The 24,478-nt window shown below is 44.0% G+C and overlaps 1 protein-coding gene across 9 annotated transcripts in view; it reads left to right on the top strand.

Annotated features, from left to right (window-relative positions):
* The first annotated feature begins 300 nt into the window (after positions 1-300).
* Positions 301-24,478, top strand: part of LOC121612250 (ankyrin repeat and SAM domain-containing protein 1A-like) — a 67,116-nt gene continuing 42,938 nt past the window's right edge. For 4 of the 9 annotated variants that reach the window (XM_041945001.1, XM_041944999.1, XM_041944998.1 and 1 more), the window contains exons 1-5: positions 301-832; positions 12,558-12,638; positions 12,866-13,022; positions 13,933-13,995; positions 23,565-23,861. In XM_041945001.1, coding sequence (XP_041800935.1) covers positions 654-832; positions 12,558-12,638; positions 12,866-13,022; positions 13,933-13,995; positions 23,565-23,861 — 777 coding nt within the window. In that variant the 5' untranslated portion in view covers positions 301-653. The remainder of the gene's footprint in view (positions 833-12,557; positions 12,639-12,865; positions 13,023-13,932; positions 13,996-23,564; positions 23,862-24,478) is intronic. The other 5 variants (XM_041945000.1, XM_041945002.1, XM_041945005.1 and 2 more) reach the window with 3 other exon arrangements.

Raw genomic sequence — 24,478 nt, 5'->3', positions numbered from 1 at the left:
AGTTCACAGTAGATACATTGGGTGAATTTTAGAGTGAATTCAAGTTAGTGATATATGTATTTAACTATAGTATACAGTATATAATATGTAGACGAGTGACTAATAACAGTAAATAATTAAAGGGCTAGGTTAGGAATTTGCTGTGGACTCTAAATGTGACAGTAAAACCGACATTTCAGGCACTGGATGGGTATAACGCCTGTCTCTCTGCCCTCTCTTTAAATACGATGTATCCCGGGCGCCATCTTGCTTACGCTCATCCACCTTCTCTATCAAGCAGCTAGGGCGGGGGTACTAGGGGTTGTATGTGTGTGAGCCTGACGGGTTTTGGATTGGAGATGCAGAAAGAAAGGGCAGTTTCGAGGAAGTGACGGACGAGGCTCGGGGGACTGGTCAGAGGAAGTTTGCTCGATGGTGGCACCGTGCTGCTGAACGAAACTTTTCCCCCTCGAGCGCCAGCGGCACCGTGGACCGCGACGGACGGATCCAGCGGCGGAGGGAGCTTTTGTTTCCTCGCCACACCGTCAGTATTGGGGAATAACTTGAGGTTGGGAGAAAAAAAGGGGGAATCGCAAAGGAATTTCGCTCCCGCAACCAAGCCCCCCTTTTTCTTCTCTTCCCCGCGCCTCCTTCGATTTTTTCTAGGATCCGCGATGGGGAAGGAGCAGGAACTTCTTGAAGCGGCGCGGACGGGAAACCTGGCCGCAGTGGAGAAGCTTTTATCCGGGAAGCGACAGTCCGCTGGCACCGGCAGCGGGTCGTCTGGGACCGGTGGAAGCGGCAACAGCGGCGGGCACGGCGCCTCTTCTCATCCGCTCTCCAGTCTGCTCAGGTAGGCTCTGGAACAGGGAAGAGGCGGATATAACTGCATGGGAGACAGCCAGCAGTGTTGGCCCTGTCAAATACTGTGTGATCATGCGCTGCGACAGCTTTTAGCATCGCATTTTAAATATTTTCTGCTAGTTACACAGAGTGATGTTTTTTTGTTTTTTTTTTGGTATTGCCAAACAAACACAACCCAAAGCAGTGCAGCGCAGAAGCCGTGGCATGCTTCTTTGTTAGCTCCCAGCTCTGTGTCCCTGCCAGCTCTACTGTAATGTGCATGACTGGCCTGGTGGGTAATTGTGCAACTTATCTCCAGAAATCTGCGACAAAACAGCCCACGGTCTCTTTAAAAACTAATACAGATGTATTATTAATTGCTCACATGCAGTCTAGACCTGAGCAGTGACTGGTGAAGGTGGAGTAGGAAGCCAGTTCTTAGAGCCAGACTCCCCTGTTAGCAGCAGTATTTTACTGTTTGGAAATCTTTTTTTTCTTTAACAGCCTTAAATTTTCCTCAATTCGGCTGCTTAGGTGTAAGCTTGGCAGATTTCATCTGTATCAGTGGTCACAGGAGGAAGTCCTTGGTGAGATGAACATTTGATGTGGTTTTTTTTCACATCATAAAAAGACCTACCTTGCAAGGTTAGAAAGGTTCAGCTGCTCTGCCGAAGCTTTTGCTTGTCACCAATGCTTTTTGTCATCCTCCTTTTATTAGCTGTGAGTTCTGATTTAGAGATAAGAAAGCAAACTACAGTCATCACACAGTACCTGTCATCCTTGTCCACGTGCCACCTGTGTACACACTGTGGGTAGATACTCAAATTAAAATGCCTAAACCTGATTTGGAGGTCTGGTCTTCATAACAGGACACATTTGCCTAAAATGGGAGATACTGCTAAAAGCTTTGGTAGTGAGCCAGACTCCATTCTCTATGGTGACTGTTTTTGATAACAGAAGATCACATCAAATTCCTCTTAGTGTTATGAGGAGGCAGCTTGTCCTGGCCTCCTTCTAATGTACCATCCCTTTAACTTTGTGCAGATGAAGGCTGCTTATATTAAATAATAAGATGTAATATAATACATCTGATAAGTTCTGAGTTTCATTTTGCCTTACAGATGTTGTCTGATCTATACGCTCGCAACAGCAGTGTTGTTGAATTTCCCTGGCCTGAAATATATTGTTCTGAAAACATATGATGCAGTTTCATAATGCATCCATTGTTGAGTCAGCCTTTGTGTTGTGTGCAATATTAAGACCCACCAAGAAAAGAAAGAACAGCTTTGTTGTTGAGAGGAGGCTACCCCTTAAGGCTGTGGAGGCTTTTATCTATATGTCTGCAGACAGATAAAAGTGAAACATATCTTTTAGACTTGTTAAGATAAAAGTTACAGCCAGGCTTAGTGCTGCATGTCAGAAACCTACATGAGGCTTCTCTGCACCCTTGCTTTAATACTGAGCCCATGCAGGTGAAAGTCTCTCAATCAAAACACAATATTGCTCCTCTGGGAGCCCCATGTCAGCCACCCTCTTTTGAGGGACGAGTGTTGCGGCGAAGCTCGAGGTGATGCATCGCTGTGTTACTTAAAGCAGACTGCACAGTGTACTCAAGGTAATTGCATTAAAGCCTTCTAATCACAAATCCAATTCGGAGATGTCATGCAGTCAAGGCTGGCTCTGTCTCTCCCTCGAAGATCTGTGGGCGAATTGAAGAACCAGTTGTGTCATCTGTTCTGACTTGAGCAATCAATGTTTGGCAATGATAGCGCTGGGAAATTATTGGCTAGACTTTGCAGGAAATGAATTAACTAGTGGTGTGTAGATTCAAAAAGCCTGTTGCCAGTGGACACCTGACTTTACAGGACTGGGTCTTTAAAGCATAACAATCTGCAGGATTAGTGACCACAGGGCAGCCTTGGGGGATTGCTGCTATTGTTTATGATGTTTGATTTAGTTTGCATAATCAAAATGTCAATACGTTTTCAGGACATGACGGTAAATTACTACAGTTGCACAGACTGTGGATTGGTGTGTATGTATGTGTGTGTGTGTGTCTCCTTTCCTTTCCTTTACCAGAAGTGCTTTGTAGCCTATTCATCATCCTTTGTTGCAAAGTGTAGGCCTGTAATCCTGTCAGAGGAGATTTGATCTGAAGGATCTGTCTCTAGCAAATTTTTGCCTGTGTTGGTTGTCATGTCAACATGTAGCGAGGGTTGCACAGCCCTCTCTACGTGTTGACATCACAACCAACACCAACAGTTATTCACACTCCTGCTCTATTACAATCACATCAAATTCAACTTGTGTAATAAACATCTGTTTTTTAAGTGAGTTTGTAACATAAACAGCCATTTAATTAGACTTGTTGTGTCTCCTGCTGTTGTAGCAGGATATTAGGCCTTCTGCACAGAGATAGTCGATAACAACTACCTGTTTATTGCATAGATTAAACCACGGGCTATGCAGACGAATGATCTAACCTAATCGGCTTCATTACAATTCCTTGAAGGTGCTGTGCGTCTCTGCTAGATTTTTGGCGTTCTTCCTCTGGAATGGGGTGCATGTCAAGACCTGCAGTGTTTTTGTAACGAGGCAGTTGTACAGCTCTCCTCTGTGGAATGTCTGCTTTCCCAGGAGGCTGCATCCCAGCGGTTGCCATGGGGTAGGCACTGACCCCTGCATGTTTAACACAGCCACCGCCCCAAACATTTGTTCCATGGTGCTCCATTAACACCAAAATGAGCTGGGCAGGGCTTCCTAGAGTAGTAAGGTCATGGTATAACCTCCGTCATGCCACCGTGCAGTGATGGTTGATGTAGAAGTATGTTTGATGTGTCGGTTTGCTGGAACAATTTAGGCCATATTGGTTTCTATTTTAGGGCATGCATTTGCTGAGTTTTCCTCTGTACCGTAGTTTTTGCCAGGGCCCCGTGACCATTTTTGATCCCAGGGGTCTACAGGAAGAGCTCTTCACTAGCACTTCCTGGCCGGGGTTGTCCAAACACAGGCAGCTGCTGCGGTCAGACCGGAGGTAAGACAAGTCCCTGGCAGAGAGAGTGCCTGCCCACTGAGGGGAAATTAACAGAGGAATGCATGGAGTCCTGGACAGACGCTCTGAGAGCTTAGCCAGATGAGGGCTCGTCTCCCAGCTTCACAGCCATGTCCTTTGTCCCTCTGACAAAGCGTAGAATGATGCCTTTTCATATTCATATAAGCCCCTAAAGACCATTCTGGGCCTTTTCTTTACTTGTTAGTTTCATAAAGAAAATTGAGATGTTATTTGGATAGAATTGGACCACCTATCTAGAGTATCCTCCTCATTTAGTCGAACGCATCCTGTAGGCTAATACAAGTGGAGCTTTTGCAGTATTTGGTCGTCAAGATCAGCTTAAAATATTCACCAAGGCCTCTTGAAATATATTTTCTCTATACAGTGTTATTCCTTTCTCTTAGAGCCAGTGAAAGCACTTCTATGTGTGATGACTTGGTTAGCATTTTAAGAGGCTTGGGCACAGCTCCAGATTATTCCATCCCATTACATCCACAATTTCTGGCTCATCCCAAGCAGACCCATGCTGTGAGAGTGGTGTCAGCCGAGAAAATATCTGCTTTGTAAGAACTAGCACATACTGTCCTTTAAGAAGAAAACAAAATATCCCGGGAGCTTCTCTGTCATTAGGATCTTTGCTCATGTAGAATCACTGAGTGTGAAGGTGCACTGTAGGACTTAAGATTGATGTATCTGCAGATGACAGGCTCACAGCGGGAATCTGACACCCTTCGTCCTTAGCTGGATTTCAGAGTCACTCTCAATGTTCATGCAAACTGTCTCACTGCCTGCTGTTAGTGCAGGCAGACGGTGTTAACAAGGCAGCTTCTATCACTTTTACAGTACTGGCAAGAGCGTCAGATCATGCCGTGGTAGCTCAAGGCTGGGAAAGCAGCAGGTCTGGCAGTCACATTTCGTCAATTGTTGACCTCTGAACTGAAAGAAACTGTAGCTGGTTCAACCCAAGAGGGAGCAGTGGTAGCTGGGAAATCCAACACCACCATGTTAGCATTCCAGGAGCATCTGAGCTAAGGATGCTCTGCTCTGCGCGTTATGTTTACGGCCCGTGTTTGTGTAGTCTGAGAAAGCAGGCAGGAAGGCACTTAGTAGTAGCAGTGATGAATTCCACATATGTGTGTGTGTGTGTGTGTGTGTGTGGAGGGCGAGAGGGGAGGGGGATGCAGAACCTGAAAATAGCTTTCATCCAAGTGGGTCAGGGGTTTCTTTATTAATTTGGAGACGAAAGCTTTCCAAGTAGTTGTCTGAATAGCAAACTATATCTTGCGAGGATGCCAAGCAGTGATGATGATGATGATGATGATGATGATGATGATGATAAGAACAATGATTTTAATGGCGCTTTTCACAATATTACACAGCACTTACATATTAAGACACATTAGTGTCTCTTAGTTCTCTGGCTGCTCAGAAAGAAACTGTTTTAGTTTCCTTCTTTCTTTGCTTCCTGTATTAAAAGAAACAGAAAGTTGCTTATGTATGAGCAGGACAGCAACACAGACACATTAACTGAGTCTTTTGTGTGCATGTTTATGTGAACTCTCTTTCACCCCGCACACTGAAAACTTTATAATAACAAGTGGACAGATGGGAAAGATAAGGCTGCTGAGGCTGTGGTGTATCTGTGTGTGTGGGTGGGGTGTCTGTTTTCGAACCCATTTGTTGAAAGAGGTACCAAGGCCGGAGACGTCAGGCCCACCCTCAAGACCTGTGCAGGCCTACATGTGTGTAAGTCGCCAGTTAGCAGCCCCCGACCCAGACATTTTCATCTGTCTAGCCTGCTGGCTGGCGTCTTCTTTCTCTCTCACTCTGCTGCTCTCAGCAGTCTTCTTGCCCACCTGCTGGGTCCACGCCAACCTCCGCTCCGCCCCCAGACTTCAAACATGTTGTACTTGGAGCCAGAGTAATGGCAGTCCCCCTAATGTGTTGACACAGGCAACAAATCAGCCCAAATCTTAAAATGTGTAATTCCCCTTGGCTTTGTGCAAACTATATAAAAGAGACATAGCAAAGTACTCTGGACTACTGGCTGCTAGGATCATTAAATTTTAGTTGACGATTAATTGTCGTACAAATGATTCAGTTGTCCTTTACTGTTCATTTTATGCCTATATTCTAATATAAGCCTAATGATACCTTAATACACATACACCGTATGAAGAAGAGCCATTTATTGGCATTGAACACTGGAACATATAAATAACAATTACAATTTTGTTTGCCTTTTAGGTTTTGTACAGTTAATTTGCCTCATTAGCTGATTGAAATACACCGAATTCTTTTTATTTTTGCATCATTTCTAACATTAGCTAGGCTTCCATCCACAAACTGCAACGGAATTTACAGAGAATCTGCAAAGAAAATGCAAAGAAAGTCCGCTTTCTTCCACTACTATTGTGCAAATATTAAAAGTGAAGCGCCCTGAGATAAACAGTTGGTGGAGGTAATTCTCCACTCAGGTGCCATAAGCCATAGCAGAAAAAGGGGGCAAAGTGAGATGGGGTTATAAACGGCCAGTCAAACTTCAAACAGTGGAAAATGACGTGGAAGTAGTGCTAGAAATATGCCGTTTCTATTTGCTTCATCCAGCTGTATGCAGAATGAGCGCAGCCTGCTCGAATAATCGCAATCAGGCGATCATGTACTAACTGTGACAAACCTACTCTGGCCTGGATTGGCCTCAGCATGTCTAAACAGATTGGCAACAAGCTCTAACCGTGATACACAAATACTGTCAGACACATTCACCATATCAGGAACGAGGTGCGACATAAGTCTTGTGGTTAGAAAAAGGTAATAACAACATTAGAAGTTAAAGAATGACTTTGCTAATGAATTTTGAGCGAACTGAGCGGTATTTGTCAAAATCTTCAACTGTGCAATCTAGATCAGACAGAAGTCGGGTGCTATTTCCAGAAGTGGGTTGTCACCATGACTGAAAATAACTGCCCATCCATCCGCCAAGATTTTAGTTGAAACTGAACGTCAGCTCGCTCTGTCAGGCAACATGTTTTGGGGACGCCGGTGTGAAGCAGTGAGATCTGTGTCGTTGTGCAGTGGCATCTGCCGTGAAGTCAGTGTGGGAAATGCCAGCTTGTTGGAAGGCAGGCTGTGATTGAATGTGTTTTCCGTCTTTTCTCGCCCCATCGGATCTCTTTTCTTCTTTCCTTCTACATTCATCCCACCTTTTCAGCCTGCCACCAGTGTTTTTCATGCCCATCATCTTGATTCTGCTGGAGCCCATTGGACTGCTCTGATCGTCGTCTGTGGGCATACGCGGTTTATTCACACCTCCTGCTGCAACACAGTTGCTGTGTGAAATGCGCACAGTGATGCATTTATGAGCCATGAAGGCTCAATCAGGCTTTGTTAAGGCTGCGCACTACTACTGAATTGGCAAATTAGTGACGATATCGCAGTCTTGATTTCAATATTTTCTGTTCCTTTTTAACTGGAGCGGTTGACTCTAGCACCAAAACAAAATTAATATGTTTCAGTGGCCTCGTTAAAATGTTTATCTGCATGCACCTTTTTTGATTACAAATTTCTTGATCAATTTTGAGGACTGCTTGCCTCATACATTCAGCAATAACCTTTTTACGTGCCTTTTTAGCCACATTAGCTTTAGGGATGGCAGTGTCGGTCGGTCCACCTCTATGGTCCAGCCTGAAGTATCTCAACAGCTATTGAGTGCCAAGAAAGTTTGCACAGATATTCATGGTTCCCAGAGCATGAATCCTACTCATTTTGTCTTATCGTATCTTAATTTTGGTAATCCCATGACTTTTCATCTAGTGCCACTACAAAATTGACAGTTGTAGTTATGGGTGAAATCTTCATCTGGATGGATTTGCCATGAAATTTATTCAAGATGTTGACGCCCCTGTCAGGGTGAACTGGAAAAACTTGATCCCCCCAACGTCTCCCTCAGGCTCACCAGCACTGCCAACATTTGACTCTGTCTAATACTTTGGATGCTACCACTTACGTAACTGCAAAACTAATGATGCTGCAGCTGTACTTTGTTTAGTTCTGATTCGCAAATGTTAGCACGCTAACACCCGAAACTAGGAGGATGAACACTATAAACATTATACCTGTTAAGCATAAGTGTGTTAGCCTTGTCATTGTGAGCATGTCAGCATGCTGTTGTGGTATTTATCTTAAAACACTGTTGTGTAACTATAGCCATGCTAACGGCTGTGTGAGGCTGCAGGCTCAGTTTATGTAACAGTCATCCCACCTCAATGACATTTGATCTCACTAGGAGTTCTAGAAAATTAAGAAGCATTAACCACATGATCAAGAAATGATCTTGTGAAATAGTTTTAACCCGTTAGTCATGGACGTGTTGAGGCCTTGTGATAGCTGTGTCATAGACTAGAAGTTTGTTGCCTAACTTCTTTCAGAGCAATACTGCCGAAGCACCACCTTTTACTATGGTCTGCAACAAACTTCATGATGACTGTGCACTACTTTATTACAGTTGTAGTTCTTTGGTCCCAGCATGGCGTGTTGCCAGAGATTTCAACTCATTAAATCAGTGCGAGTATTCCTCAGCAGGCCTGGAGGACGCTGGCAGGTGCTTGAGTTTCTCTCTGCTGAGGAGAAGATGTTCAGGTTGGCCGTTGGGCTGCGGGGCATCTGGTTTCAGCACCCGCCAGCAGTATGCATAATTAAGCCCAATTTCCCTGACGGTGGCTGACATGAGCCAGTCACTGCTGGGCTCAGTGCCCTGGGCTAGACTAATCCCTGGCAGTGTGGTCACACAGCTAATAGGCTGGAGGACAAATCTGTTTATTTGACACCGGGTTCACACTCACCTGGGGTCTTATTTGCTTAAACCTAAGGCTGAATTTTGATTTGCCTGTTCCCCAGAGCTCCATAAACAAACATTTAATATATCATTACTTTTGGTTCCGCCGGATGTTGTGACTTTTACTTTCAGTACCTTAATATCTAATTCAAATTGTGCACTGAAAATATGATATAGTCATATAGTCAAATATAGTCATTATCATATATGACTCATTGCTGCTTTTTTCTTAGCTGTCTGACAGAGATGAGTGAATATGGATCGAATTATTGGACTGAATCGGACTGATGGATACATTCAAACACGTCAGTTAATTGAGTTGATAGTTGAATCAGTTTCTATAAGAATCAAGGCTGAAGATCAAACTCTACTGTCTTCTGTTTGTGCATTTAATTACTGAGCTCCATGAGAGTGAAACACGGTGGAGATTTATGTTTAAGCCTGCATGTTTTGGAAATGACTGTCTTTTTAAAATGCTTTCAGTATGTGTGACCAATGTCAACAGACTAATGCAGAGAACGCACAGAAGAGGGAAAACGCTATTATCCTTCCACCTCTCGTACTGGCCGGGCTTTGTGCAACACAGAATTATAGCCCCCCAGAATCTTTTTCAAACTCCAGCTTCATCCCGCTGATATTCCCTCAGGGAAATTAAGGATTAGCTCAGCCTTTCAAACAGGAATTCCTCAGTCAGTTCGCATGAATGTGCCCCCTCCCAAACCAAATCAACTCTGTTTTGCCCATTGCCCTGCTATGGGCCTAAGCCCGTCCCTCAGTTAGGTTGGTCGTGAGCCGTAGTAAGAGGATGAAGTGGATTGTCGAGCACCACTCTGACTCATGCCCTTGAGTGCCATGCTGCCAAAATGAGGACGTAACACTTGGACTGCACTTAAAGCTGCTACTACAGGCAGCTCCGCTTATAGCCGATTTAAACACACATACAACAGTGAAAAGTGTAATGAGCAGACATCCTCACTCCGTCTGCATGCGGGTGATTTTGATTAAATTAACCAGGATTAGAGCTGTTATATCGGAGAAACAGCATCCGGGGGGTGACTTCATGCCGTGGTTTGTGATGCATTACACCTCTGCCAGGTTTTGTTTTTGTCATGTGGCTGACGTGACACAGTGTTTGTGTTTCTGAGTGGCATTTTTAGAACTTCTGGCAATGACACAACAGAGTCACGACAGCCGCAGAGGACCAGTGTGCAAAGGCATCAGAAATTTTAGCCTTTATTCTAGATTTTCTTCAGAATTGATGACGTTGAATGCGACCGGGGCATCTTGCAGTATGTCTCATGATGCATTCGACTTCATGGAGTTTTAGCTTGCACAGATATTTTAAACTAAGCAAACTGAAAACATATTGCTTTCCAAGAGTCATTTATTTAAAAATTTTGCACTTCCACTGTGCATGTAACACAAGGCCAACAGTTCTATTCTTGAACTGTTATGTGTCTTTAAAGCACAGAGTAAATGTCCTATTGTTCACTTGCATGACATGACAATCAACGCAATGGAATCATGTCATGTTAGTTATGTTCCCAAACCCATGGCATGCCTTCTCGCATTACTCTGGTCGTCGTTAGTGCCCTCTGCCTGAATTTGTTAAATTCTCCAGTCATAGTCGCTGCTCTGTTCATGTTTATGTTAATTTGTTTATGGGGTTTTTGCTGTAAGCCGTTACATAACTCTTTATCTAGGACAGCAACTAGAGGTCCGTTTCTCTCTCAGTTTTCCCTTTTGATGTGTTGAACGGCCTGGCATTCAACACAGTACTCTTAACTGCACATTTGGTCGCTGGTTTTTGGAGGAATCGGAGAGGAAGTGTGCGAATGCGTGATGCCGTACGAGCTGACATAATCAAAGCTCACACATTTTCCCCCCTCTCCACCAGAAATGTATCAATTTCCAGCGTTTCCTCCCACCACATTTTCACACTCGAGCATTTCCTCCCGGGCACGCCCTGCTTTTGATGTCCCGCGTCTTCATGGGTGCCTGACTCGGTAAGATGAAACCCAGAAGGCCTGCTGTAAGAAATAAACGGCTTAGGTTATGACTAGTGGAGTGGTGCATCCCTGTGTGTCTGTGCTCCGTCAGGCCCATTGTTCTGCGGGCCACAGAGCCCTCCAAGACACTTATTTAATGAGACGGCTCTGACTGTGTAATTGCAGGCTGCTCTGAGAGCTATTATGGGAGATTTATTTTCGGGGGGCAAAACAGCCATTACTGTGACAAAATTGGGGCCGTGTGTGAAGCAAAGTCGCACAGTGTCACTGAAGCTGATATGAGGAGGCTGAGCATCCTGCTGCCACACCTTCCACACGCTGATTCTGTCATGGATCAATTCATATCGAGTGCGTTCAACTCCTGGAGCAGATTTACAGTTGCTCTCCTGGCGTTGATCAAACCCCTGAAAACTCATCTGTTCCAAAAAATTACATATTTAGACGTTTGTTCCATGAAAAAAATCACTTCATGCCTTAAAATGACTTAAATGTTGCCTTCTCCACAATCACCTTGAAAATCGTGAAACTTGCTGATACGTAGCTGCACTTGGCTTCTCCTCTGATGCCCCTTGTTTCACTGTAGCCCCACCCTGCAAGTTGACAGGATTGGTCCCTTAGGTATGTTACAAATGAAACCCTGGCTGTCTGAATCCTTATTTCTAAGACTGTGATTGGTCCACTGTCGGTCCAAGGATGACTGCGTGTTTTGCTCATATGTCTTGTTGCATGTATAAAAACACCATATGAACATGCTAACAATGTTAAAAACCTGATTTTCATTGCAGGAGACCTTTCATTTCTGTCTACTTTTGAGAAGATTTGCAAATAGCTCGTTCTGTTAATGCATAAAAATTACTCGCCTGCATCAAATTCCAAGCCAGCCATAATTTATGAAGCTATCCTACTGCCAGTAGTTTGCATTGGTTTTAATGCTGTTTTCTATAATGTATCAAAAGCTGAGTTAAATACTAAAACAAAGTTAAGATTTCTCTTTACTTTTTTTATTTTCTCTCCCATTCATGATTGATTCTCTGTGAGGCCCAGCGGTTTTGCTCCCATTCCCTTTCTGTCTGCCAAATGGCTCTGGTCTCAGATATTTGGTTCACGAGTGCTGGGATTTCCTTGTCACATGATTTATTTAGGATGTGTTAAGGTCTCTCAGTGAGCCTCACATCCCCGTCTCTGGCACTCCGTCTCACCAGACATCCTTTAGCTTCTTAAATTACTCCCTCCGTCTCTCTTTGCCGTCCCCTCTATCATCGCCCTCTTTCCTCCTCGCCGCAGTGCTCTTTTGTAATTTTAAAACAAACCAATCTGAGCTGACAGCTGAGTTCGGCTCAAGCGAATGAGAGTGCCGGGCTACCTTACACTTTACCCTCTTCAGTGCTTTTTGGCTCCGTCTCATTCCTTCGTTTGTTTGTTGCTTCCACCGCATAACAAAAGCCTATTCTAGTTCATGACACGGCCCAGAATAATCAAGCTGAGGCTGCATGCAGTTACTGTAAACGAGACATAATTAGCCCATTTTAGCTGCTGCTCAGTGGTGGTAGGGTTTCTTTTCCTTCCTGGTTTTCTGGTTCAAGGCTACTGCTGCTGGCCTGTGCTTCTTCATTCCTGTGCAGAGAGAGATAGTGCGTGAATGTACGCCCCCACCTGTGTGTAGGTGGGGTTGGGCTGTGATGTGAGCTAGCCGCTGTTGGAGACTGAGGTCCTGAGATTGCAATCAAAACAGAATCGGTCACACCCTCAGTTAGTGGCTTTACAGAGGGACAGGCAGTGTTTGTTTGGTGTGTGTGTGTGTGTCGTGTCTCTGCCTAACAATCCTTTCTATTGTTTACAGCATCTGGAGGGGCCCCAATGTGAATTGTGTGGACAGCACTGGATACTCCCCTCTCCACCACGCCGCCCTTAATGGACACAGGTAAATCAGTGATACATAGCTCTGTAGGAGAAACACCTCTGGAGCACATTACTGCTCCTCTGTTCCTGCCCTGCATTAAATGGGGTCTGCCCTCACGGACAATTGTCCCACTGGGAAGATAAAGCTATTGATTGGCTGTTTGCTGAGGCCGTGTGGCCGTGTGTTTATTAGTGTGGTTTACACCCACAGCGTTTTCTTACCTGCCCTGTCCCTTTCTCCATCTGCAGCGAGGTGGTGGAGGCGCTGCTACGAAACGAGGCCTTGACCAACATCGCCGACAACAAGGGCTGCTACCCTCTCCATCTGGCTGCATGGAAGGGAGATGAACACATCGTCAAACTGCTCATTCACCAAGGACCTTCACACCCCAAACTCAACGAGCAGGTCTGCATTTACTCAACTGTGTGCGTGTGTGTGCATGTTCTGGTTTCTCTGTTTCACCCTTAAGTTTCCAGTTTAGAAACACATTTACCGCTGATAATATCGGCGTGAGATGACATCTGCACTAAATAGATTTGTTCCTCTACCCGCTCAGAGTTTGTTAGAGGACGTGAGTGTGTGTCTGCAGAAGACATATCAGAACTACAGCAGTAGCTTTTTTAGTCTCCTTTTAAGGTGAAGAAACTTTAGATAATAACCCCAGAACACTTTGCTTTTCAGCACATTTGCTAACCTCTAGTAGTTTCATAATTACAGTTTTAATTGTTTAGTCAGCAGCCATAGGAAGTCAATCATTTTTCCACTTGCTAAGGTCATTTTTAGCTACGAAATGCCACATAGAGATATTTCAAATTCTACTTCAGCATGGCATGCTCTGTACTGTATTTAAACCAAGTGAATGCCAAAAAAGACTGTGAGCAGAATTCATTGCATCATGAGTCTGACTTCTACTGTGATACCCGAAGTGCTTTAATGCCATGCTAGTGTGAGAAGTGCTTGTTTGCCCTAACCATTTTAGCTGTTTTAACTCATATGTTTCATGTTTTGTTTGGTTGCTTACTGCACAGACGGCCTCCAGACCGGCGCCATCTCTGGCTTGTCCTATTTGGAATGAGGAGAAATGAGCCATTATGAGCCCCACAAATGTCAAAAAAAAATCAAAAACTACCCTCAGATTGGCAAACGGTCTCATTTTGTGTCATTTCTCCCTGCCTGTTCATGCCATCTGATCGTTCATTAACTAAACTTTTTCTCATTTTTTTTATTTAGTTTGACTCATGTGTGATCATCATTCATTTGTTCATTGCTTGTCTGAACCAAAGCCATCGGCCTATCTTCTCTTCCTCCCTCCCAGAGCTCTGTAGACCATAGAGAGTTCAAACGCTGTGGGCCCTTTGACCCCTATATTAATGCCAAGGTGTGTACACAGTGCTGCCGAAACATCTTTTCCTATTGAAGTGCTCCTTTGCTTTCCTGCTGTGTTGGCTTGCTGTGCTTGGGTTTGGTTTATTGCTGCTGCTTGCTGGGCCACTCTGCTGCAGAGATACAGGGAGGCTTTTGATTTCACTGGCTATCAGTAGATCCCTGCCCTGGCTTTTGACTCATTTTTCTACTCCAACACAGAAGGTAATCTCTTGGCTACATGTTGTAATACTGTAAGTGCCTGCCCTCTGAGGGCCACTGTATCTGATTTGTGAGTGTGGGTGTTCATGTTTTTCTTGGGGTGTTGAAAACTGAGTGAATTTGATTTGAAAACTTGTATAATACGCAGCCTGAAGAAGCACAGTTGTTGGCACCATACAGCCAAGAAAGAGAAAATGCTGACTAATACAAGCCACACTATCAACTGGAGCAACAGCGTAGTCTTCTTTAATACTGGCTACTGCATACAGGTGGATTGCTCCAAATTGAGCACCTAATAGGTGAATTGTGTAGAGCTGCAATTAATGGTTATTTTCATCAAGGATAAACTGATTATTTTTTTCAATAACTATATGTGTTTACGTAATGCTAACATGACAAATGGTGAATGCATGTCACCTCAATCCTGTCTGACCTATAGCTACAAAACCCAAAGTATCAATTTATTCTAGAACACACGGGAGAAAAGTTTGAATTCTCAGCACATTTGTTGACCTCTAGTTTGAGAATCACTGTTCTGATGGTTTTACTCAGCAGCCACAGGAAGTCAATTTATTTTTGGTTTCACCATGCTTGCAACATGGCTCTGGGGACGGCAGTGTGGCTTAGTCCACCACTTTGCTCCAGACTGAAATATCTCAAAAACTATTTCATCGATTGCCCTAATTTCTGTGCAGACGGTCCTGGTCCCCAGAGGATGAGTCCTACTGACTTTGGTGACTTTTCCTCCAGCACCGTTGTGTGGTCGACATTTGTGGGGAATGTTAGCATGCTAACATGCTAAACTAAGATTGCAACACAGTGAATGTTGTCATTGGAAGTATGTTAGCATGCTGCTAGCATTCAGCTCAAAGCACCTAGCTGCCAAAATACAGTCTCACAGAGCAACTGTTATTGATGATTTTGCTGAGCAATTAATATTAGTCTATCTATTACTCTATTAAGTAAGATCATTAAAAAAAACTCCTTTTAGCCACCTTTAAGAAGAATCAGATTTAGGGAGTAAAAATGTGTTAGGAAATACCCTGTTTCCTTTATAGATCAGGGATCTGAACAAGCTAATCAGCACCTGGGTGCAGACCAGGAAGAACTTTAACTCTTTATCTCTGGTTTATGTGACTCATCTGGAGGACATCCAGTATTCCATCAGGTTTCACTTTGAGCACCACCCTCACTGCACTCAGCCACCCAGGGAAGCCCCCGCCTGTCTGCACGAGGAGGACGGCTGCTCTGCAGAGCCGTCAGCACCTCTGACAGCGTCACCCCTCACAGTGTGAGCAGTGCGAACGTGTCGGTCGCCCCAATATTGCATTTTCAGCTGGCAGAGCTGGAAACCCACCCAGGCCTATAGATAAAGCTGCACACTATTTTTGAACATCGTCGCATTTCCCCTGGACTAATCTTCTTAGTGTTTGGATGGGATAGCTGGCTTTCTTTAATGCTGCTGCATTGAAGTGTGATTTTTCCTCCAGTGGCTGTCTTACTTTTTCCCCTTATGGATGGATTTAACATCAAGTCTTGTGGCCTGCTGAGATTATGGATGATCTCTTAATGTAAACACTTTTAGGATAGTTTGGGACCACTACCTGGTCATGAGCATGAATAATTGAAGCTTTGTTATGAATAAATCAGACACATGGATGTGATGTGGATGCTCAGACCCTGGCTGTGGTCATGGTTGATGGCATCATGTGACTGAGTGGTGGGGGGTGTGTCCTGCCTTCCCTCTCATCACACTCTGGACCAGAGAGCCATCTCATGAGAAGGAGGATGGGAGCTTTTCAGTGTACTGGTCTCTTTGCATCAGCATCAAAGAAAGATTTCCATGCCATGCATGTCTGTGTGAGTGTGTAAATGGGTGTATTTGCCCCTCCTCCTCCTCCTCTCCCCCCACCTCCCAGTTTGTGCATGAAAGCTCGCGTTGCTGAGGAGAGGAAGAGGTGGGACGTTGTCATAGTAACCGTGTCACGGCTTATGGGTACAGCAGTGGTGGTGAGTGACCCAGTGGAGAGACGTGGCGTTTGTGCGGAGTGAACGAGCCAGACGTGAAGATGTTTGATGATGCTTTAAAGGGGGTCTGGGGCTCGTTGACGATCAGGACCTCAGCGGTCCCCTTCAGGGACACTTTGGGAATCAGCCTGGACTGAGTCCAGTTCTCTGTCATCCTGGTCCAGGAAGCTAGCCAGACTGATGTTTATTCATTATGCTGCTGTGCTTTCTCTGCTGAAAGTGTCCTGAGTGGGTTGGCTGCTTTGATGTTTCATATGCCTCAGTATGGCAGAGCCAAGCACTAACCACAGGACCTGACCCGGACTGACCCCGCCATCTGAATATTGGGGCTACACAGGTTCAGTCCCTGCAGTTCTAGAAATTTACTTGAACATGAATACCTTGAACCAGAGAATGTTTTTTTGCTTGAAAAATGGCAAACTATTACTAATAAGTCAAAATAGTTGCAGATGAATTGTCTTCCGTTCAACTAAGAGTTGTTTCAGCTCGTAATATATTCATTGTTAAATTGGTTTAAGATTCTCTGGTTGCAGCTCCACAGAACATTTTCTGCATCTTTCTGTTTTACATAATTGTAAATTCTTTGGGTTAGTAATAGTGATGAGTAGGGAAAATAATGTAGATTAATTCAAATTGTTTTGAAGAATAATATCATCTGAGGAAGGTTGGCATAAAGCATAACTAATCATTATTATTATCATCTAATTATCATTATTAATACAAACTGTATAAGAACTCTGTCTTCAGTAGAGACCATTTTAATGAACGTCTTCATTGACCTGCTTTTTATTAATTACCATGCATTCTGTGTACTACTCTATAATAGGATGTAGCCCCTGGTCTGCCCAGACTCATCTCACGCTAGCTCTCACCCAGGATTCATCTTCATATATAGGTCACATGTCTAATGCAATGTATGTTTAGATGAGTTCCTCTGACCCAGGCTCAGATGTCTGGTTGCTCTGTATATACATGAACTCGAACAACATCATGCAACATATGTTACCTTGGACACATTCATTCTGAATAAAACAGACAAACATTTATTTAAAAAAAGTGATATTTAATAAAAAAGAAAATATTTTTCCTTTGGACAGCTACATGCTCATGTTCAGACTGGAAATGGATGATATTTCGGTCAGGCTCGGTGTGCGGTATCTCAGAGGCCGACGTAGGGAAAGTTTCTGATGGCAGCCGCAGAAGTAATTTCTTCAGACTTGGTCACCTCATTATCAGTGGAGCAGAGTTCCCCCTCCGTCCTCGAGGCACAGCGCACGCAGTCTGCCAGCGCGCTCATTTATCCCCTCTGTCTGTCACATCAGTGTCCAGCTCTTCCCTCAACAACACATCACACCCCCCTCCCTTTACCTTCTGCTCCCTGCTCGTCCTCCAGGACTCGCTCTTGTCTCTGTCGTGCCGAGAAATGGTCGAAGCACACTTGACGAGCCCTCGAGGGGCCGTGTTGTTATTTAACGCAAGGATCAGGATTTCTCCGCTGTCATGCATCCACATTTGCAAATTTCAGGGCGTGTCTTCTTCACTTGGAGCCATTTGTTCCTGGAGGAGGAGAGTTTCAGGTCAGAGACATAGGTATCTGCGATCTTTAAGGGTTTTAGCTTGGCTGTATCCCATTTAATCAAGTGAATTATGAAGGAGAAAACTAATCTTTCCTGTAAAAGGCAGAAAAAGTAAACTGAACAGAGAATTACAATCTATGGCGGGAGGCCAGTCAGACATTCATCTCGTTACAGGACTGCAAGGCCTGTTTACCCTGGAATGCTTGACAGTGTCTAAATAAAAATCCAATATTGGAGTCAGCCTTTATATTATCGTTGCTGTGCATTTAGGGGAAAGAACACTTTGGGATATCAGATGAGTATTTACAGGACTATTGACACATAGAAAAATACCAGGCCTGCAATTAGTCGATTAGTTTTTTCTATTAAAACAACACTGAGAACGGAGAGCACAAGGTGATGTCCTTCATATCCTGACCAACACTCCTAAACTCCAAGATACTCCTTTTAAAATAATGTAAAAAAAGAGAAAATCAGCAAATGTTCAGCATGTTCACTTGATAAATAACAGTAACGATTAAAATTATGATAGATGTTAATTTTCTGTCAGTTCACTAATCTGTTAAATGACTACATTCAGCACTCATTCAGATCCATAAAACTGGTGATGCTGTATATTAACTCTCCTATTTAGCATTTATTGGCTGTATATAAACATTTAATAATACAATATATGTAGTAGTAAGCAGATATAGATGATTATTAATGTATTTGCCAACAACTATAATTCCTATGGGCATAAAATATATATTGTATAAAAACAATATAGCAAAATGCAGTTGTAATAATAGAAATGTTCTTCATCGGAGAAGTTATAATTATTGACATATTAAATGTTCTTACACCTTTGATTGTATAGTGTATTATAAACCATTTTTAAAATATTTTGATAGTGCTTAAGAATGTGCAACTGACAGCTGGATGATAAATAATTAAACATTTGTTTAATACTCATGCAGACTGTAATCTGCGTGCGTGTGTGATCCATGATTTGTATGAATGTGCAAAAACTAGCAGGGTTTCCGATTGTGACAGTGGAGGCAGGCATGCAGCGAGCACGGGCAGCCCTTTGGCAGACTAGCTGCAACAGCTGCTCAGCCCACCCCTTCACCACCACCCACCCCTACTACTACCACTACCAGGGGCCAGGGTGACGTAACCGCTTCCTCGCTGTGCCGCCAGCCAGAAGGTCACGTGACTGAGGGTGCTAGTCAAACCGCGTTACCGTCTCCCAGCCCCAGGTTGTGAGAATCATACCATCATCCGTTCTCTCTGTCAGCCACCAGAATATTCTGCAGCATGAAAACACGGTGGAGTGAAATGTCCAGATGTTCCTGGTTAGGGCAGGGTTTATCAATCAGCAGCAGACCCCAGTGGAGATCTTAATCTCCTCTTGTTTGACATGCACTGAGGTCTAAATCAGGATGAGGTTTTATGCCGTCTGCGGCACAGTAAAGACAGGATTTTCATAAAAACATGTACTGTCCAGGAAGTCTTGGCCGTGCCATATGAATTCTAATCTCTTTGCCAGTGCGGCTGCTCGTCATTTGGTGCCATTTTGTGTAACAGCCTTCAGAGCTCTGTCTTGTTAGTACATGATTGTTTGACTGCTCATGTGGGCTGTGGCGGTACAGCGGAGATAAGGCTGATCCTGTTCTTGTATAGAGTGAGATTTCCTGCTGAAAGTCGCAGAGTCCTTCTTGCATAAGAAAATAAAAGCGTTGCATTGAACAATGGTTTGAAACGGGAATTTGATTTTGCTGCGGGGCGGTCGGCCTGCTAAAATTAGTTTCAAACAAGGCTCCCCTTTTTTCATTCCCCTTGTGCCATGTTTACTCTCTTTTAATCACCTTAATCACAGAATGTTTTTGGCTCATAGTCTTGTGTGTAGATAACAAACCATGCAGCTCCTGTGCCTGGAAGCCGGAAACCAGCTTGTTTTTCAAGTGTAGCTTCTCCGTCCATAAGCGTGGTTTTCCATGAGTTTCAATGAGCAGAAATGTTTCTGGTCTGAGATAAAACAGCATTTGCGTGGACTTATCTAGTTGGCACATAGATATAGTATATTGCGCAGGGCAATTTGAAAATAGCACATTTATGATCAAAAACATGCTGGATCATATGTGCCCACAGGAAAGTTGCTCTAAATTCTCTCTCATAAATCACAGAAATGAGAGATGAAGAGTCCATAATCTCCATAATAATCTACAAATGCTCCTGGTTTGTCCCCAGTGGGATTGACTTTTATACCCACTAGTTGAGCAGATTATTATTATTATTATTTATTTATTTATTTTTTTTACAAAAGAGCATGTTTTAAAAAAACTAAAAGGCCAAACCATAGTCAAAACACCAAAGATGTAGGGAGGTGTTTGGGAGTTCCTGCAGTGGAAGACCCCCATGTGAATAACATGTGTAGCATAGCTTGCATCAAAGGCGGCAGGGCTCGATGTCTCATAGCTGCTTGTTTCCTACCAGTGAGTCAGGTGGCTGCTCGGCCATGTTTAATGCGATCAGATGCTGTGTGACGCAGAGCTACAGAGCACTGACCATCGCACTGTCAGGGGAGACACTTGGTCTTAACGTGATCATAAGCACTGAGGTATCAATCCACGAGGTGATGTTTTATACCGTAAGAAAAGGCTTCATGTCTCAGTAACACACACATTTACAACAATTGCCCTGTTGTTAAATGTTATGTTGGTAGTTGTTTTGAATGCTTTGTGTAAATCACTGTATGCTAGATTTACTTGGATTACCACTGAAGCAGCAGACCGGCATGTTGGAGCGAGTGAATCATGCTGATGTAATCACAGCATGTATGTTTGCCCGCTGAAATCATCTAAATACTCAGAGTAAATCTCTCTAAAAAGCTGCGTCAAATGCCTCATGGCGCGTCACAGACGAAAGGCGGCACGTTCTTTTTCTCTCTGCGAGTACATGTGAGTTTGTTTCGAGCCAAAGAGAATATTGTTGAAAGGAGAAACAAGTGCACCAATCCCAAATCCAACGGATGAAACCACCCAGGCAGTGAAAACCGAGGTCGCTGTGGTTTGCCTCTTAGAGAAAGGCTGTTTCAAACCCTTTTTTTTTCATGTGTTTTGTTTAGTTAAAACCAGAGTGTGTGTTTTTTTCCCAGCCAGCCTCTGTGCTCGCTCTTTTGATAGGCAGGTGTCGTTTTGTCTCTCTAAGCTCCACCTCCTCTCTCTCTCTCCCTCTCTTTCTCTCTCTCTGCTCAAGCTGTGACCTGCTTTGCCTTTATGGTACAATACTCACTCTCTTTTTGTCCCAATCCCACTCTCTCCCTCACACAATGAAGGAGATACCTGCTGATCCCATCTGGCGCCAGGTCTTTGGGAGAAAGGCGTGATTGAAGGGGCGACTGACACCTGTCTAAAACTGCCCTGTTGACCCCCCTCCCCCCGCACGATATCCTGTCTTCCTTGGCACAGTTGGCACAGAAGTTCCTTTGGGAGTCACCCAAACGGGCACCATGCATGTCCATGTGGGAGCTTCTCACGCCAGCTGTCAGCCCTTTGTAGGTGGCTCAGTGTGTCTGGAATGACTGCCTCTCGGAGCATGTGGCTCCACAATAGCTGGCGTTATCTGCCACACCCATCTATGCACAACATGTGAATAGAGCTCAAGCACTAACTGGAGGCTTATACAGGCTTTTTTTTTTTTTTTTTTTTTTTTTTTTTCTCGCAGATTGTGAAGAATCACATGCTTGCAGTTCGGTCACACCTTGAGACATTGAGAGCAGTGATTGCGGTGCTCTTTTCCACTTTGCAGCACTCGCACAGTGTTTGTAATAGTCTTCCTCTCTACTGTTACTACTAATGATAATTTTGCATCTTTCATACAACAAATGAATAAAAATAAAGACATGGATAGAAAGTAATGGAAAATAAGGTACAAATAATAATAGATAAAATAACAAAAGAAAATGCATAAAAATTAGACTGGAATGGCATAATTAGCATAAAATATGATGGAGAATAAAGCCCGTTTGATAGTAATAGTAAAAATAAGATAAAAATAAGAATGAAAATGGAATGCAGAGAATATGTAACACAAGACTGAAAATAAAACCAAATTAATACTAACATAAAGTAAAAAAAACAGCATGTAGAATGCTTAAAACCAACTAAAGTGCAGCATTTTAACAGAGGTGCAGCAGTGCATGCGTAAGTGCGAGGCAAAGCACTCGGAAGAGTTTCAGTCCACCATCAGGACTACTGTTCTCCCGTTTCTACATACAACCCAGCAGCACAGCCTAATTATGACTATCCATGTTATCGCTGTGCATTAGCTGTTTGAACTGGTCAAGAAAGAATTCCCACCCATCATCTCAGTCCAGCTCCGGGGTTGCAAGGTGTGCCCCCTGCTGGCCGTTCACGATAGAGACCGTCTGCAGTGCTGGAGGAGGTTCTCCGGTCTATTGGACATCGATCTTGTTGCTGCATGCGAGTCGTTAGATCCAATAACCACCACTTACTGAGTTAACATTGTAATTACTGATTTTAATTGCTGTTTGTCTGCTTGCCTGCCAGCTTGTTGTTCTGCAATGAAGATCTTTGAAAACACGTGGCCAAATGATAGGTTGTAAAGATGAGATCATTTTCACTGTTGCTCAGACTAAATTACCCTAATGTGAAAATTTTTAACATGGAGCACACTGGTCCATTCATGGCTGTTGATAGGATTTTTAGTCCTCTCCTCACAATTTTCTCTCTCTTCCAGCGAGTCTGAGAAGAAGTATTGAGTTCCAATTACTTTTAGGCAATTACCCAGGCCAACATGCTGCAGTTGTATTATCTAGTGTTTGAACAATGAATTCGATATTGATATTAATCAGCAGCTGTATTTTAATCATCATGAATCTTAAAGTAATTTTTCAAGCAGTGATGCTAAACGTTCTCTGCTTCCAGCTCCTCTAATATAAGGATTTGCTGCTTTTCTTTGTTGTATCTAAATGTCAACTGAATATATTTTTGTTTTGGAGTGTTAGTCAGACAGAACAAGACATTTGAAGATTCCAACTTGTTACAAGATATTATGAAGTATGAGAATACTGTTTTTGCTTCTCGCAAAAATCATGCACTCCTTCTGTGTCACCCTCTATAGAATCACTACAGTCACAATGCAGAGCATGTGGAAATGCAGCGCTCATCTCTCCCCCTTGATGGTCTAATGTCTAAAACTCCCTTCATTGTTGCTTCAAATGCGTGAACAGAAACAACAGTTTTGTCTCTGCAGGACAAAACTAACATGCCAGGTCTCACTCATTGTTACTCTACAATGTCAGTGACGTTCTGGTCTCTTGTCCAACTGGACCATGTCTCTTGCTAATTCCCCACCTATCTCGGTGCTCCTGCCCCTCTGCCAGCACCCTGCTGCCCCTGGCACTCAGTGCCACCCCCAACACCTGTCCTCATTAGTCCATGTTGTTCTGCCAGTAAGGCCTGCCCCCTCCCCGCTCTGCCAGATATTCCCCCCAGGCCCTCACTATGTGCTTTATCGCGGTTGGTGCTTTTTCATGACCTTTTAATCTGCTAATGTGGCGGGCTCTATGCACTGATTGGTTTAACCTCACGATGACTCCTCTGAGTCACCTCTTCCTACCCATTAACAAACATGACTCAGCCCTTCTCTACAGATCTTCTTTTTGACGTCTACTTGTCAATTTGTTGTATCGTTTATGTCTATGCTCACGTTTCCCTGTGCTGCCTCTCACCCGTTCATCCACCCTCAACAGAACAATGACAACGAGACGCCGCTGCACTGTGCCGCCCAGTACGGCCACTCCAGGGTGGTGCGGCTGCTGCTGGAGGAGCTGACGGACCCCACCATGAGGAACAACAAGTTCGAGACGCCGCTGGACCTGGCCGCACTATACGGCCGCCTGGAGGTAGTCAAACTGCTGCTCAGTGCCCACCCCAACCTGCTCAGCTGCAACACCAAGAAACACACACCGCTGCATCTGGCCTCCCGGAACGGACACCTTTCTGTGGTGGAGGTGCTGCTGGATGCTGGCATGGACATCAACTACGAGGTGTGTTTTTGGTCTATATGTGTGTGTGTGTGAACTTAAGAGCGTCAGTTTGCAAGGCTTTCTTAAAGGGCTGCCATGGCCCAAATCATGTTGGGCAACTTAATCTGTTCTTGCAGCACTTCCTCTCGCTACTTCCTACTAAAGCTATGAGATTAAATGTAAAACTCTTAAGCTGTGTTTGTGAAGGAACTGCTGTGGTATCAAAGCAGAGCTGGCCTTGCTCCCCCTGGTGGGCCCTGTGGCGGTGACTCTGTACCAAACCGTGCCATCCATCTGTCTGGAGATGCTTTCCCCTTCACTCTGTCCTCCTTTCCTCTGAATCGAGGATGTGGAGTCTATCCAGTGTCCTTCAGGCCTTGCATCCTGCAGGTTCCAATTAGCATGGCCCTGTGAGCTGGAAAATGCTTTGATTCCTCAACCACATAATTGTCAGTAGAGAAGTGGACCGGGTGGTGGGCATAAATCCGGCAGTCTCCATACACTGTTTACTTACTGAAATGTGGGTGCGGGAACTGGACTGCTGCAGGTTTAACTCAGTCTGATTCATCTGGTTATAGCAGAAGGAAACATGTGCTTTAACTTCCATACAAATCATATTCGTGTCACACATTTGTTTT

Source organism: Chelmon rostratus, chromosome 10 (genome assembly GCF_017976325.1).
Source record: "Chelmon rostratus isolate fCheRos1 chromosome 10, fCheRos1.pri, whole genome shotgun sequence".
In the NCBI taxonomy this organism is placed as follows: Eukaryota; Metazoa; Chordata; class Actinopteri; order Chaetodontiformes; family Chaetodontidae; genus Chelmon; species Chelmon rostratus.
Note: the sequence above shows the minus strand (reverse complement) of the source record. Positions and strands in the feature narration are given on the sequence as shown.